The 15,736-nt window shown below is 35.1% G+C and overlaps 1 protein-coding gene across 1 annotated transcript in view; it reads right to left on the bottom strand.

Annotated features, from left to right (window-relative positions):
* LOC132562857 (neuronal calcium sensor 1-like) overlaps positions 1 to 13,454 on the bottom strand; it is a 49,852-nt gene extending 36,398 nt beyond the window's left edge. Inside the window, exon 1 of the mRNA XM_060227633.1 lies at positions 13,105 to 13,454. Coding sequence (XP_060083616.1) covers positions 13,105 to 13,168 — 64 coding nt within the window. The 5' untranslated portion in view covers positions 13,169 to 13,454. The remainder of the gene's footprint in view (positions 1 to 13,104) is intronic.
* Between the last annotated feature and the right edge of the window lie 2,282 nt (positions 13,455 to 15,736).

Here is a 15,736-nt window from a genome sequence, read left to right as displayed (position 1 = left end):
AGGGGGATAACTCCTGTTAACAACAAATGTTATGCTTTTTATTGGTGTATGGCATTGCTATGGGGTAACCTTACTTTAAATGTCTATTGTATATAAGTGGGCTCAAATAATGCCAATGTCATAAGAATATTGCAAGTTATATATAAACAAATGAGACTACCTGCTGGTATAACAAATTAGAAAATGAAAGTGATAAATGTAAGCACTGAACTGCATGCTTTCAGTTGACATTCATAAGAATATGAATGCTAACTGCATTATAACAAATTCAACACAAAGCCCGATCACAATTCATTGAATGTAATTTTCCTTATCCTGTTGGCATTTTCATCTCCATGAGTACCAACAGTTCAATGCTTAAACATAAAACAAATCATTGCCTTTGATTTTGTAAATATATTGGAATAACATGGTTATGTATTACTAGGTGGAATCAAAATGTCACATGACCCAAAAGTAATGATGATGCCTTTCTTCTACTTTTGTTGTTACTGAAATTAAAAAGATTTGATATACATTGCCTAAAACCGAAGAAACCGCTCTCTTTGTCTCAAATATGCCTATATTCCAGATTTCATGCCTCAATGCACTGCTCATTTCCGACTCTGCTGCTGAATAGACATTGCTGCTGGAATTTCTGAGTATTTTTCTATAATTTCCAATTTATTGATGAAGCCAAAGTATTCCTACGAGATTTAAAATGAAAAAAAGAGAGAGAAAAACATCAGAAAATATAAAAGTATATACATGAAAGTTAATTAAAGACATGAAGAACATGCAGTTCTATTTCTACAAACCACATATAAACACAACTGAAAATATAAACAGTTTATCCTAACCTTTAGATAAGTCTACCTTTTCAATTTCCTATTAATTTTCCCCATACATCATTTAATTTCCTCCACTCTCTTGCATAATAACACAGGCACTTAGTAATGATCTCCATGTTCCCTTCTGAGTCTCATTACAGCTGACTGCACTTATCATTGCACCAGAATGAAAACCTGCTTCAGCAGCAGTGATAAGTTTGAGTCAAAATGATTTTCCAATTTGGTGTTAATCTATAATGATTACTTGGAGTGAAAAATATCCACTTCAATAAATCAAATTATTTCAGGAAACAAAAACTGGAAAGTTTACACTTTGTACAGCCATATGTAAATCAACTGTAATGTCTAGTGTGCTGTATTCTCAATTGGGTGAATTTCATTATACAGTCCAAAAGATCATCCCAGGTCTAGAGTACTGGATAAGGTTTGAATCGGTATACACTCATATTATTGCTGGCTTGAAATACATGAATATACCAATAACCAGGTAGGTAGCTTGATAAGCTAGAGCATCCATTTAAAGTCTAAAGTTCAGAGGTCCAGTGTTCAAATCCAATCTATTGCATTATTTCTTTCCTATTAAAACGGTGCTGTGACCAGGATTCTACCAAGGACCTAGCCTCGGGTGAAGGACTGAGGTGTGCAGTTTAAAAGCAAACTTGAAGATTGATTTATTACTCTCCAACACACAATGTGTAATTCTAGAGGACAAGAGGTCATATTCTGCAAGTTAGGTGCACATTAGGCAGTACATATTGTTATATAATAGTACATAGATATATCATAGGTACCTAAAACAAAGAAAAAAATGCTGTTCTTTGTGTAATTATATACAATGTACCAACATATAAAGACATGATAATACTGAATGAAGTCATCACATTTGACTTATAACTGCACCACATCATGATAATAACAGATAAAAATGGAATTCATCTCTAGTACCTGTGTTACATCATAAGTGGTCAGATTCTGTCTTATGTTAGATTTCCTCCCATCATCCTGTTTCAACCCCAAGTTTAATATTAGAGGTTCTGAATTATCAAATCATTTTCTAATCCTTTTAATCAGCATCCAATTTCAAGTAACCTTCCATACCAAAATGGTTCACAAAAATAGCATATATTTTGTCCTCTTACTAAGTCACTGGCTGAACCATATCTCTGAATACATTGAGAATTGAGAACATGGATATCATGTGCTGTTGTGGTGACCTTGATTAAGGGACTCTTAACCTCAATCACATAGATAGCCCGTGGAAGGTCTCTCACATGTTGTTCAGTGAGGTAGCCACTACACCACCTTTTACAAAGAGACCCTGCCACATAATGGCACAAACATGCAGAGGTCAGGGAGTAATCCAATTTGATTTTGTCAGTGACAAGACATGAACTTTGTTATTTGTAAACAATGAAAATGCGAATAAATACCTTAATCAGTGATAATGCTCAGTGAATGGGACAGTTAATGGCCAGTGACTATAGATACGTCTGTACAAATAGTATAAAGTTTCAGTAGAATTCTTGGTTTCATATTAGCTACAATATGTACCCAGGTACAAAAGTAAGTACCAGTGTACATATAAACAATTAATTTTACAGAAAGAATGTGTAAAGTATCAGTTTAATCATGATAATAAGAGTCCATATTTTTCAACATTTGTGTTATGGCTGAATATATTGAATAATATACTGAGGAAAAATTCTATAGATGTATAAATGTAGTATTTATATATCAATACACATGTAATTGTGGTAGTAACTTCTATAAAGCGACACATTACAGACATGACTGATATTAGCCTGGTAACAAAACATTGTTCTATATCACTCCTCCATTCTCTTTTTTATTCAATGTCCACTCAGGTCAACTTACTGACAAATGAAATACACTTGTTTTAACTACAACCTCAGCTGTAATTAGGAATTTTTTTCTAATAAAAAGAAGTTAGAATCTTACAATGTATTGCACCAATGCTGTTCTGAATATGTATAGATGTATTTGAAGTGTAAAATATGAGCTTGGACATATGCTGAAGAATTGGCCCCAGACATCTAGATGGTAGGAATCTGACGCCTGGATGAAGATGAAATGTTTATTTACAGACTTGCCTGTGTATTTGCCATTGATTTTGTTTCCAATTGCTCACTGTCACAACATAGTTGAGTAATCTTTAAGCATACAACTCATACATTGATGCTACACCAATATCTTACACAGCAGTGCTGTTGTCTGCTTCTCACGGACCTGGGCCAGTGGTTATAAACCAAGTGTCCATTCCCTGTTGCAATCATTGATAATGTTATTTATCACAAATACTGATATTTTTATCCTGCAACTGGCACTGACATCGTCAGAATACTTCTGCTACATATATTTTTGCTGTGTTCTACAGAGATGGAAAACAGCTTCATTTTAGTATGTGCATCCATTTGACAGAATTACATTCTGACTTACTTCAATATTTCATTAAACAATAAGCAATTCTATTGTTGTAATGAACAATTTGGTAGACATCATCAGGCAAAGTTCATCATAACATCAATGTCACTTAAGCAAAATATTTTAAGTTTGAATGTTCAATAACTGTTGTAGGATGAACAGAATACATGGTCAGTGTCTTACAATATAAGTTGAATTTTGACTTGGGACAGAAATACAAAAATTGCTCACCACTTTTCCCCTTCTTCACTTCACAATACAGCTAATATTTTAAGACACTGACCATGTCTTCTCTATATATTGAGAAATTCACTAGCTTGTCTGTCAACATTCTTTACATAAGACCTCCATTCAGACATGTCCACTGATATTGTGCCTAATCATTTCTTTCATATCGTTGTTGTATTTTGTCAATACCCCGGTACAGATTGTAAAGGCCATGATTTAATGCAACTTTAAAGATGTCTGAAACTCATTTTGAAAATGAAACTTTTTATCTGGTTTTAAAAGTTCGAAAGTTGAGTTTTTAAAGATTAGATGACAGAAAATAAGTTTAAACAAAAAAAAAAACATGTTGTTGCACTTTCTTTACCGCTACAGGCGTCCAAATACATGTTATAGGAAAAATGTATTTTCACTGATTTTTCTTAATATTTCTGTGAATAAAGAGAATTCTTGGTTATTTTCAAGGCAAACATTGTTTTCGGTAAATTTCTTTTATCATTAAAATGCAATAGAATTAAACTGGGATAACAAGCAAAAGATAATCTCTAATGCTAATTTTCAATTTGATTTGATAGTCATAAATCTCCATATTGATTGAAAAAGAGCAAATTTTGAAAAATTGCTAAAATCCTTTATTTCACCATATTTTAAAAGTTTATCTTTTTAAGACATTATGATAAGGTAGAAAAATGGATGGAATAGGTTTCATAATAAACAAGAGATCCCAGAGGGATCTTGGCGCCCACCATTTGAGGATCTGTTTTCAGTTCTTGAAGATTTGTTTATTTTTGTTTGTTTGTTACAGGTGTTGTAAATGTTCATGAACTGGTCTTCATTGAATGTACTCAATGATGGCACAAGATATTTTTATTAAGCACCTATCAGCAAATATCATTTGAAAAAGATCCCAAAGTATTATTAGATAGCAGTCAGTTACAGGTGGATAATGGACAATATGCTTGTGCTGTATTACTGTCGACATCCAAGATGGCTGCCTGTGGGCCACCTTGATTTCAAATCAGTCCAAAAAAGGTACAATGCACAACTAGGGACCAAGGGAAACCAATATCTATGAAATATCAGAAGGATCCATCCAGTACTTCCTCAGATATAGCAGTAACAAACTTTTACTTCCAAAATCCAAGATGGCCACCTGTCGGCCATCTTGAATTCGAATCAGTCCAAAAAAGGTACAATGCACAACTAGGGACTAAGGGGAAACTGCATATGAAATTTGAGAAAGATCCATCCAGTACTTTCCAAGAAATAGCAGTAACAAACTTTTACATCCAAAATCCAAGATGGCCACCTGTCGGCCATCTTGAATTCGAATCAGTCCAAAAAATGTACAATGCACAACTAGGGACCAAGGGGAACCTGCATATGAAATTTGAGAAAGATCCATCCAGTACTTTCCAAGAAATAGCAGTAACAAACTTTTACTTCCAAAATCCAAGATGGCCACCTGTCGGCCATCTTGAATTCGAATCAGTCCAAAAAAGGTACAATGCACAACTAGGGACTAAGGGGAAACTGCATATGAAATTTGAGAAAGATCCATCCAGTACTTTCCAAGAAATAGCGGTAACAAACTTTTACCTCCAAAATCCAAGATGGCTGCCTGTCGGCCATCTTGAATTCGAATCAGTCCAAAAAAGGTACAATGCACAACTAGGGACCAAGGGGAAACTGCATATGAAATTTGAGGAAGATCCATCCAGTACTTTCTCAGAAATAGCGGTAACAAACTTTTACTTCCAAAATCCAAGATGGCCACCTGTCGGCCATCTTGAATTCGAATCAGTCCAAAAAAGGTACAATGCACAACTAGGGACCAAGGGGAAACTGCATATGAAATTTGAGAAAGATCCATCCGGTACTTTTCCAGAAATAGCGGTAACAAGAATTGTTTACGGATGGACGGACGGCTGGACAGACGACGGACCATGAACGCAGGGCGATTTGAATAACCCACCATCTATTAGATGGTGGGCCAAAAAAGAAGGCATGACTGTGTTTTTCACCCCAAATATTGTTTTCGTTTTTTTTTTTCAAAAATCAAGAAACAGTCTGAAATATTGAAATTTGGGTCCTAAAATTCAAGTAAGGTGATCCCCCAAATCAACATTCATGAATGTCAAATTTGTTATTTGTGGTGATCATGCAACATTTTGTTGAATTCTTCCTCCAACTTCCAGAGTTACACTCTAGAGAAATATCCTAGTAATGTGAAAAGGTTGAAGTTGCTGACCTAAAAACTGTATCACAACATCAATTATACCATTACAAAATAAAGTCCACAGGAGAAAATTCTACAGAACGTCATATTAAGCTCTCCAATTTAGTAATAAGTACAAAAATTTGTCACAAAGTACATAGAAATGCTAAAGTCTATAATGTTACACTGGAATTGATTTTTTATTGAATAAATATGCCCTCCTTCCATTCAAAACATTAGTTTCATAGTACATCCCTAAAATTGTTCACACTATCTTATTCAAATATACAAGAGACAGTAAAACTATTCATCCATTCAGCAGACAATTTAAGTGACTGAAAAAGAAAAATGAGATTTTCATATTATGTATTTTATACTAAATTTATCTTTGGTTTTCAGTATTAAACTTTATGAGGTTTCAGAGGAGCAGCATTTCACAGGTAAAAGTTTATGAACAGATGAAACATGATAGCATTAGTTCATTCAGATCCTATGGGTCAGATGATTAAATAAAATCTAAATGGATGACATGGACTGATTAGGAAGATCATATTTCAAAATTTCTTAAAAATAATTAATATCAAAAATCTAAATTGCAAAGTAAAAATTAATGGCTTCTTTTGATGTTCTAATTATATTAGTTTTACCTACGCATTGTCATACAGGTATATGATCAAAGAGGACATCAAACATATTAGACATGATATTCCAGAACTCCACTGAAGGCATGGCAAGCATGTCAATGAAGATTTACCTTTTGCTTTTTAACAAGGAAGCAAGAGCTCTTTAATGTTTTTATCCTGTTTAATTCTATTGTTGGCTTTACATCAATCAGAAATTAAAACTTCACAGAAACGTTTCAGGTCGAAAGACCAGATGCAAATTAAGATTAGTTTCGGTTTGAACATCTGGAAAAATAAAATCTATAGTTATGAAAGAAGAGTGACATTACAGCTGCCTCTTTAACACTTTACATGTTTTAACTCAAGGCTGTAGCTGTTCAAATGTATACTTCAGTTTTGATATAATCCAGACTGTACAATCTCCCATATGCTACAGTAAAGTTTCAACTGAGTAAATGTTGAACATTGCCATGGCATGTATTTACCTGAAAGATTAAGTATAGCTAATGTTACAGTTGTATTTCTCCTTGTTTAATGGTATGTAATCCTCACATCCGTTAACACCTGGTGCCGAAATACAAGCTGCTGAGATAAACCACAACCTTGCAATGTCTTTCATTTTCTTTAAATCATGAAATTTGTTTCAAACGAGATAAAATTGGAGCATACATGCCTCGCCTATAAATTTTGTTTGATATCTGCTTAGTACCAGTTCATGAGGACTTTGTGTATGATTTTGCCATGCTATCAAACTCATTTTTCATTTAAACATGTATAAACAAATGAATAGTAATTCTAATTTTAACTATCACAGCCAAGAGGTCATGAAATACTGCTGTTGATAATATGGTACAGCATCAGGTTTTTCACAAGCTGAGAGTTGTTTATCAATCCCTGCTCAGGGCAGTTTCTGTTTCTTAGGAGACTGAGATTACCCTACTCAGGACAGTTTCTTAGGAGACTGAGACTGTCCCTACTCAGGACAGTTTCTTAGGAGACTGAGACTATCCCTACTCAGGACAGTTTCTTAGGAGACTGAGACTATCCCTACTCAGGACAGTTTCTGTTTCTTAGGAGACTGAGACTATCCCTACTCAGGACAGTTTCTTAGGAGACTGAGACTGTCCCTACTCAGGACAGTTTCTGTTTCTTAGGAGACTGAGACTATCCCTACTCAGGACAGTTTCAGTTTCTTAGGAGACTGAGACTCTCTCTACTCAGGACAGTTTCTGTTTCTTAGGAGACTGAGACTCTCTCTACTCAGGACAGTTTCTGTTTCTTAGGAGACTGAGATTACCCTACTTGGAGCAGTGTGTTTCTAAGGAGACTGGGACCAATAATGGAACCATTATTCAGGTAGACCAGTTGTAAAGAGAAAAATGCATATCATTTGCTAGATTATAATGCATGCTTATAATGTAAATGGAAATTAACTAATTGCAAATACATGTACTTCAAGCTGTTATTAAAACCTGGGAATTCAAACTTCATTAGGAGGACACCAATGTGTATTGATATTTAATGATCAATTTCAGGAAATTTTGTATTGATCTGTCACTGATCCATCTATTCCATTGTAGAGTTTATCTTTCATGACACACTGCAATCATACATTGACCGAAGAATGCAAAGCCCCTTGACACTAACATGACTAAATCCGTGTCCTGTTAATGCTTAAATATGATGACATTTGGCTGTAGGTTGACGCAGCCATTAGTACCTAGATATGTTCTGTGTAAACATTTCTCTGACTGAAATAATCACCATTAATAAACATCATGTTGGCTGTATTTACAATGCAAATCAATACTTTGTTATTATCATGATGACTGTTATAAAAATTAGAAGATGACATGCTCCTTTGCACAACATAGTTAAGACTAGATTCTGCAAAATGCTTACAAGAGATATTAACACTTTCAAACAACAATTATAGTCTGAAAGTTGGATCAAAATAAATTTTATATGCTTTGTATTATTGGCATAATTTAACTTTTGTTAATCTGGTTAATTATGAACACAAAGGATATACATATATATACATATTATGATGATAAATTGTACAAGAAAATTTAACTTTTCATAGCTTTGAAAGGAATACAAGCATGAAGCAAAAAATATTCCTATCAAATCTTATAATTAATTTCTTGGATAGGTTTCAAAAACAAAAATAACACATAAATTGATAATTCAATGATAGATTACTTTATGACAAATCACTACACACAACAGCTGGTGTGGCATGTATGATGTCCTTGATGGCTAACTCCTGCCATTTTCCCTCATTCAAAATTCATTCATAAATGGACCAATCACATTCCAAACAGAAATGCGTAAAAAAAAAAAAAAAAAAATAATAATAAAATAAAATTCCCCTGATAAATCTGTTATCTATTGCTTGTTTATTGTTTGTGTACTTTGTAGGATATTTTAATATTTCATTATCAAGCGGGTGAAGCTAGATTTTTTTTTGAGAAATGAAAGAATAAATTGATGAATCAGAAAGATGCATTTTGCATACAAACAAAACATTTATTATAAGGAAGCAAAAAAAAAAAAAACAAAAAAAAACAATGAAACAGGACATCAACTTCAACAGGACTTTGATCAGTAGACACCTGTGTAGATATCTATGTACAGCAGACACCTGTGTATATATCTATGTACAACAGACACCTGTGTAGATATCTATGTACAACAGACACCTGTGTATATATCTATGTACAATAGACACCTATGTAGATATCTATGTACAGCAGACACCTGAGCATATATCTATGTACAATAGACACCTACGTAGATATCTATGTACAACAAACAACTGTGTAGATATCTATGTACAGCAGACACCTGTGTATATATCTATGTACAACAGACACCTGAGCATATATGTATGTACAATAGACACCTACGTAGATATCTATGTACAACAAACACCTGTGTATATATCTATGTACAACAGACACCTGTGTAGATATCTATGTACAACAGACACCTGTGTATATATCTATGTACAATAGACACCTGTGTAGATTATCTATGTACAACAGCAGACACCTGTGTAGATATCTATGTACAACAGACACCTGTGTATATATCTATGTACAACAGAAATCTGTGTAGATATCTATGTACAGCAGATACCTGAGCATATATCTATGTACAATAGACACCTACATAGATATCTATGTACAACAAACACCTGTGTATATATCTATGTACAACAGACACCTGTGTAGATATCTATGTACAACAGACACCTGTGTATATATCTATGTACAATAGACACCTATGTAGATATCTATGTACAGCAGGCACCTGAGCATATATCTATGTACAACAGACACCTGTGTAGATATATATATACAACAGACACCTTTGTATATATCTATGTAAAATAGACATCTATGGAAGTATCTATGTACAAAAGACACCTATGTAGATATCTATGTACAATAGACACCTGTGTAGATATCTATGTACAACAAACACCTGTGTAGATATCTATGTACAACAGACACCTGTGTATATATCTATGTACAACAGACACCTGTGTAGATATCTATGTACAACAGACACCTGTGTATATATCTATGTACAACAGACACCTGTGTATATATCTATATACAACAGACACCTGTGTGTATATCTATGTACAACAGACACCTGTGTAGATATCTATGTACAATAGACACCTCTGTAGATATCTATGTACAACAGACACCTGTGTAAATATCTATGTACAAAAGACACCTATGTAGATATCTATGTACAACAAACACCTGTGTAGATATCTATGTACAACAGACACCTGTGTATATATCTATATACAACAGACACCTTTGTATATATCTATGTACAGCAGATACCTGTGTATACATCTATGTACAGCAGACACCTGTGTATATATCCACCTATGGAAGTATCTGTACAACAGACACCTGTGTATATATCTATGTACAACAGACACCTGTGTAGATATCTATGTACAACAGACACCTGTGTATATATCTATGTACAGTACAACAGACACCTGTGTAGATATCTATATACAACAGACACCTGTATATATATTTATCTTTGTACAACAGACACCTGTATATATATTTATCTTTGTACAACAGTCATCTGTGTAGATATCTATGTACAACAGACACCTGTGTATATATCTATACACAACAGACACTTCTGTAGATATCTATGTGCAGCAGACACCTGTGTAGATATACAACAGACACCTCTGTAGATATATATATGTACAACAGACACCTGTTCAATATCTGTGTACAACAGATACCTGTGTAGATATATATGTACAGTAGACACCTGTATATCATCAGAAATCTATATACATTAGGTACCTGTGTACACTTGATATCCATATATATTAGGTGCCTGTGTACACTTGATACCCATATACATTAGGTACCTGTGTACACTTGATATCCATATACATTAGGTGCCTGTGTACACTTGATACCCATATACACTTGATACCCATATACATTAGGTGCCTGTGTACACTTGATATATCCCATATACATATCTATGTACAGGTGCCTGTGTACACTTGATATCTATATACATTAGGTGCCTGTGTACACTTGATACCCATATACATTAGGTACCTGTGTACACTTGATATCCATATACATTAGGTCCGTCTGTAAACTTGATACTCATATACATTAGGTGCCTGTGCACACTTGATGCCCATATACATTAGGTGCCTGTGTACACTCGATATCCATATACATTAGGCACCTGTGTACATTTGATACCCATATACATTAGGTACCTGTGTACACTTGATATCCATATACATTAGGTACCTGTGTACACTTGATACCCATATATATTAGGTGCCTGTGTACACTTGATACCCATATACATTAGATGCCTGTGTACACTCGATACCCAGATGCATTAGGCACCTGTGTACACTTGATACCCATATATATTAGGCGCCTGTGTACACTTGATACCCATATATATTAGGTGCCTGTGTACACTTGATACCCATATACATTAGGTACCTGTGTACACTTGATATCCATATACATTAGGTACCTGTGTACACTTGATACCCATATACATAAGGCACCTGTGTACACTTGATAGCCATATACATTAGGTACCTGTGTACACTTGATATCCATATATATTAGGTACCTGTGTACACTTGATACCCATATATATTAGGCGCCTGTGTACACTTGATACCCATATATATTAGGTGCCTGTGTACACTTGATACCCATATACATTAGGTACCTGTGTACACTTGATACCCATATACATTAGGTGCCTGTGTACACTTGATACCCATATACATCAGGTACCTGTGTACACTTGATATCCATATACATTAGGTACCTGTGTACACTTGATACCCATATACATTAGGCACCTGTGTACACTTGATAGCCATATACATTAGGCACCTGTGTACACTTGATATCCATATACATTAGGTGCCTGTGTACACTTGATACCCATATACATTAGGTGCCTGTGTACACTTGATATCCATATACATTAGGTGCCTGTGCACACTTGATGCCCATATACATTAGGTGCCTGTGTACACTCGATATCCATATACATTAGGCACCTGTGTACATTTGATACCCATATACATTAGGTACCTGTGTACACTTGATATCCATATACATTAGGTACCTGTGTACACTTGATATCCATATATATTAGGTGCCTGTGTACACTTGATACCCATATACATTAGGTGCCTGTGTACACTTGATACCCATATACATTAGGTGCCTGTGTACACTTGATACCCATATACATCAGGTGCCTGTGTACACTTGATATCCATATACATTAGGTGCCTGTGTACACTTGATACCCATATACATTAGGTACCTGTGTACACTTGATACCCATATACATTAGGTACCTGTGTACACTTGATACCCATATACATTAGGTCCGCCTGTAAACTTGATACCTATATACATTAGGTGCCTGTGTACACTGGATACCCATATACATTAGGTACCTGTGTACACTTGATATCCATATACAATAGGTGCCTGTTTACACTTGATATCCATATACATTAGGTACCTGTGTACACCCGATACCCATATGCATTTGGCACCTGTGTATATTGATAGTTTAGTGGTTGTTGGAAATATTTGAAATCATGAGAATGGCAGACAACCTGTAGTTCAGGTCTGTACCAATAGACGATTTGTTGTGAAGACTTTGAATGACATTTCAATATAAATAGGTGTGTTTTCAAATGTGTTTTAGACATTGCTTTGGTTTTATTGGGAGTCAAATAGTAAGAAAAGTAAGTTTTTTTTTCAAGTATATGGTATGTATGTTTAACAGATATAAATTGGTATGCCACTATTTGAAAATTGGTGGCTCTAAAGATGTGTTGTAGAGACAATTAATTTTGATAACTGTGCCGTAGGACAGCCAAACTGTCCAAGAACAAACTTAATTTTATCAATTCTGTATTAATGTTGATGTACAATGTACAAATGTCAAACGGTAGTAGAAAAAACTCTGTTCTGAACACATAAAAAAGTGAAAGAAAATGTTCAAAGTACATTGTACCTAAGCACTATCAGCAGCTTTATACAATGCGATATAAATATATATGGTTTTGACGGTACACCTAGGACGTACTCAATACATACATCTGGCAGCGCCGAGGCGGGGGAGGTCACACGCGCCTAACTACAGAACGAGTCTAAGGGAGGGGGTAAATTAGGTCACGTTATGTACTTACAATAAGTTCGCTTCCTCAGTTCCACTACCTCTTCTTGTTTCAGTTTACTATTCCTTTTTCCCATGGCCGGGACAGTTAAATGTCACCATTCCAAAATCCTTGGGGGAACACAAGTCACCGTCCCAACTGGTTCCGTTGTCAAAATTGTGTGTCGTCTGCTTGTATATGGGTCTCCAGGGTTTTATTTTTTAACGAAATAGATATATCACCAATGATGATTGTTGCTACATAGTAACCAGTGACGATACTGAGCGTAGATGCTCCCAAAATAACGAGGCTTGGAGAAACCCGATCTCTTTACTCCATACTTCCACAAAATGATGGCGCGCACATAGCGATCGCGAGGATTGGGGTAAAGAGCAGACGATGTGTGTTCAGGATATTGTGCTGTGGCTCTGCATCTGGGTACGCGCCAAGAGGTGCGATAAGGGCCGCACGAGCTCATACACGTACAGATATTGCAGCTTGAGGTGCAAAAAGGAAAACGATCACAGCATTCGCCACATTTTCATGCTATCGAAATGTTATTGGCGAGCATGCATTTTAGGCAATAGGAAACAGTAAAGTAGAGACGTTTTGTTTGTGTACATCATAACGTCATCCCCGCACTGCTTTATTGATTTTTGTATTACATGTGGGAATTTTGTCGCTTTCCGTATCATTTGTTCAGACAGATAGCACATCTGTGACCGAGACAGAAATCTTAGTCCTATAATGACAATATTAATGTACCAACATTATATATCTTTGTCTTGTTCCAAAACTAATTAACAATGAATTGTTTTCGCCTTAAAATAATTGCCAGCATAAACTGTTCCATATATTGTATCTTACCAACAACCTGTAGCGAGTGTGGCATATTGCTTAACACCAACATTGGTTTTACTTAATTTGAGAATTGGATTTATAAAAAAATATCCTGTTGCACTGTAAAACCTTTCATTGCACAAACATCGGAGGCGCCAGTTTCGAAATACATCAAATTGTCGATGAAAATATCGTGTTCATAATTGTAATCCAAACCCCCCGAAATATCCTTTTCTGTAATAACTGGTTCGCACCAACCTTTCGTTATTCATTAACATATGCGTTTTTCAATTATGAAATACATTTCTTTAAATGGTTAGAAGTGACTGCCCGGAATCACACCGATCAAATCGATCATTCAATGGTGTCCAGAAACACCACATATACTTTATCTACAAGCTATATAAGCAAAATAATAATCTATAAATCGACCACGTGATAATATGTGCGAGATGTTAATGGCTTGCTAAAATCGGTGCGATAGATAAGTGAAAGCCAGAGTTCAGATTGTACGAAATTCATCATACCATCAAAACATTTAATTAATTCCTAGTGTTTCTTGTTATATTTATCGCCTCGTCACCAGCCAGTGTCATTTTGATTCGGGGTCTCCTTGAAGTGGCTGTGGCTCGCTGGACAAGATGTGGGAGACTCATCACATGGCTTTCAAAGCAAAGGGAGGTAATATCCTGTCCGAAACCACAACGGCATCATATAGAAGAGGGCAGTCGCCATGAACCACACACCTTTGATCTTCACCTAATGTTACGATCGAAGTTCAAAGCTATACCGACTGAGCTGCAATATCGTCAGAGGACTGTTTTAAAGATAGTGATAAAAAAATCCTGAAATTCGATCTCGAGTCTTTCGACTTTGTTTGTCATTCGTATAACTTTTTAAAAGTGTATAATCTGATTCCAGGTACGAGTAATGCAAGTCAGTTGTACACCTTAATGGTTCGCATGTTCCTGGGACTTTTTATTGCATTTCTCGCAGTTATATATAAGGTTTTACGATGAAAATATAAGTGAAATGTTCACCCCAACATTTGCAGTGAAAACATCTATTCTCCAAGCATGCATGGGGACCACAGGAACGACAACTTTGGTAGAAACAACCTTACAAAAAAGTAGGAAATCCTCGCTGTATTGTAATATATTGATCTTTGTTAATGTGAATTTGGTCATTAGAATGTTTCACGTGTCGTATTTACTTACCTAGCATTATGTTAAATAATTTGAAGATCTGTGTCTTAGATGTGACGCTTTATATCTGATAGAGTAATGATAGTGGAACATACAAACTGGACGTAGAAAGAATGGCAAATTCCAACTCACATAAACGAAAGACATGAAAGAACGTGGTTTCTTGGCGAATAAATTTGATATTTCATGTCGTGGTGAAGAAAGTCTGGTAATCTTCACTCGTGCGAAATATCAAACTATCCATCCCATTCAATGAAATATAACCGTTATTCGTCAAGCAAAAAAAAAAAAAAAAAAATATATATATGTATATATATCCTCTATATAGCATATTCCGATGACTTTTGTTTAGTCGTGTCGTTTTACTTGATGCCGTTCGTATAAACTTTTAACTCGTTCAGATTTACTTAGATTTTGTTCTTTCTAAAGACTTTCACGAATAAGCTTGTGTAATAATGGTTTCTAGCAAAGCATATCTTTGTAAAAAAATCTATGTATTTGTAGTGTTACATTTCTTCGGAGATATATCCCATTTTACGTCTGATACCTCGTGTAATTAAAAATGGGATGAAACTGGATTTTATTGCGGAGTTTTGATTCGACAAAGAGTTCGAGTAACA

The sequence above is a fragment of the Ylistrum balloti genome, unplaced genomic scaffold (genome assembly GCF_031769215.1).
Source record: "Ylistrum balloti isolate Yb309-2 unplaced genomic scaffold, AGI_CSIRO_Ybal_v1 Utg371536, whole genome shotgun sequence".
Lineage (NCBI taxonomy): Eukaryota > Metazoa > Mollusca > Bivalvia > Pectinida > Pectinidae > Ylistrum > Ylistrum balloti.
Note: the sequence above shows the minus strand (reverse complement) of the source record. Positions and strands in the feature narration are given on the sequence as shown.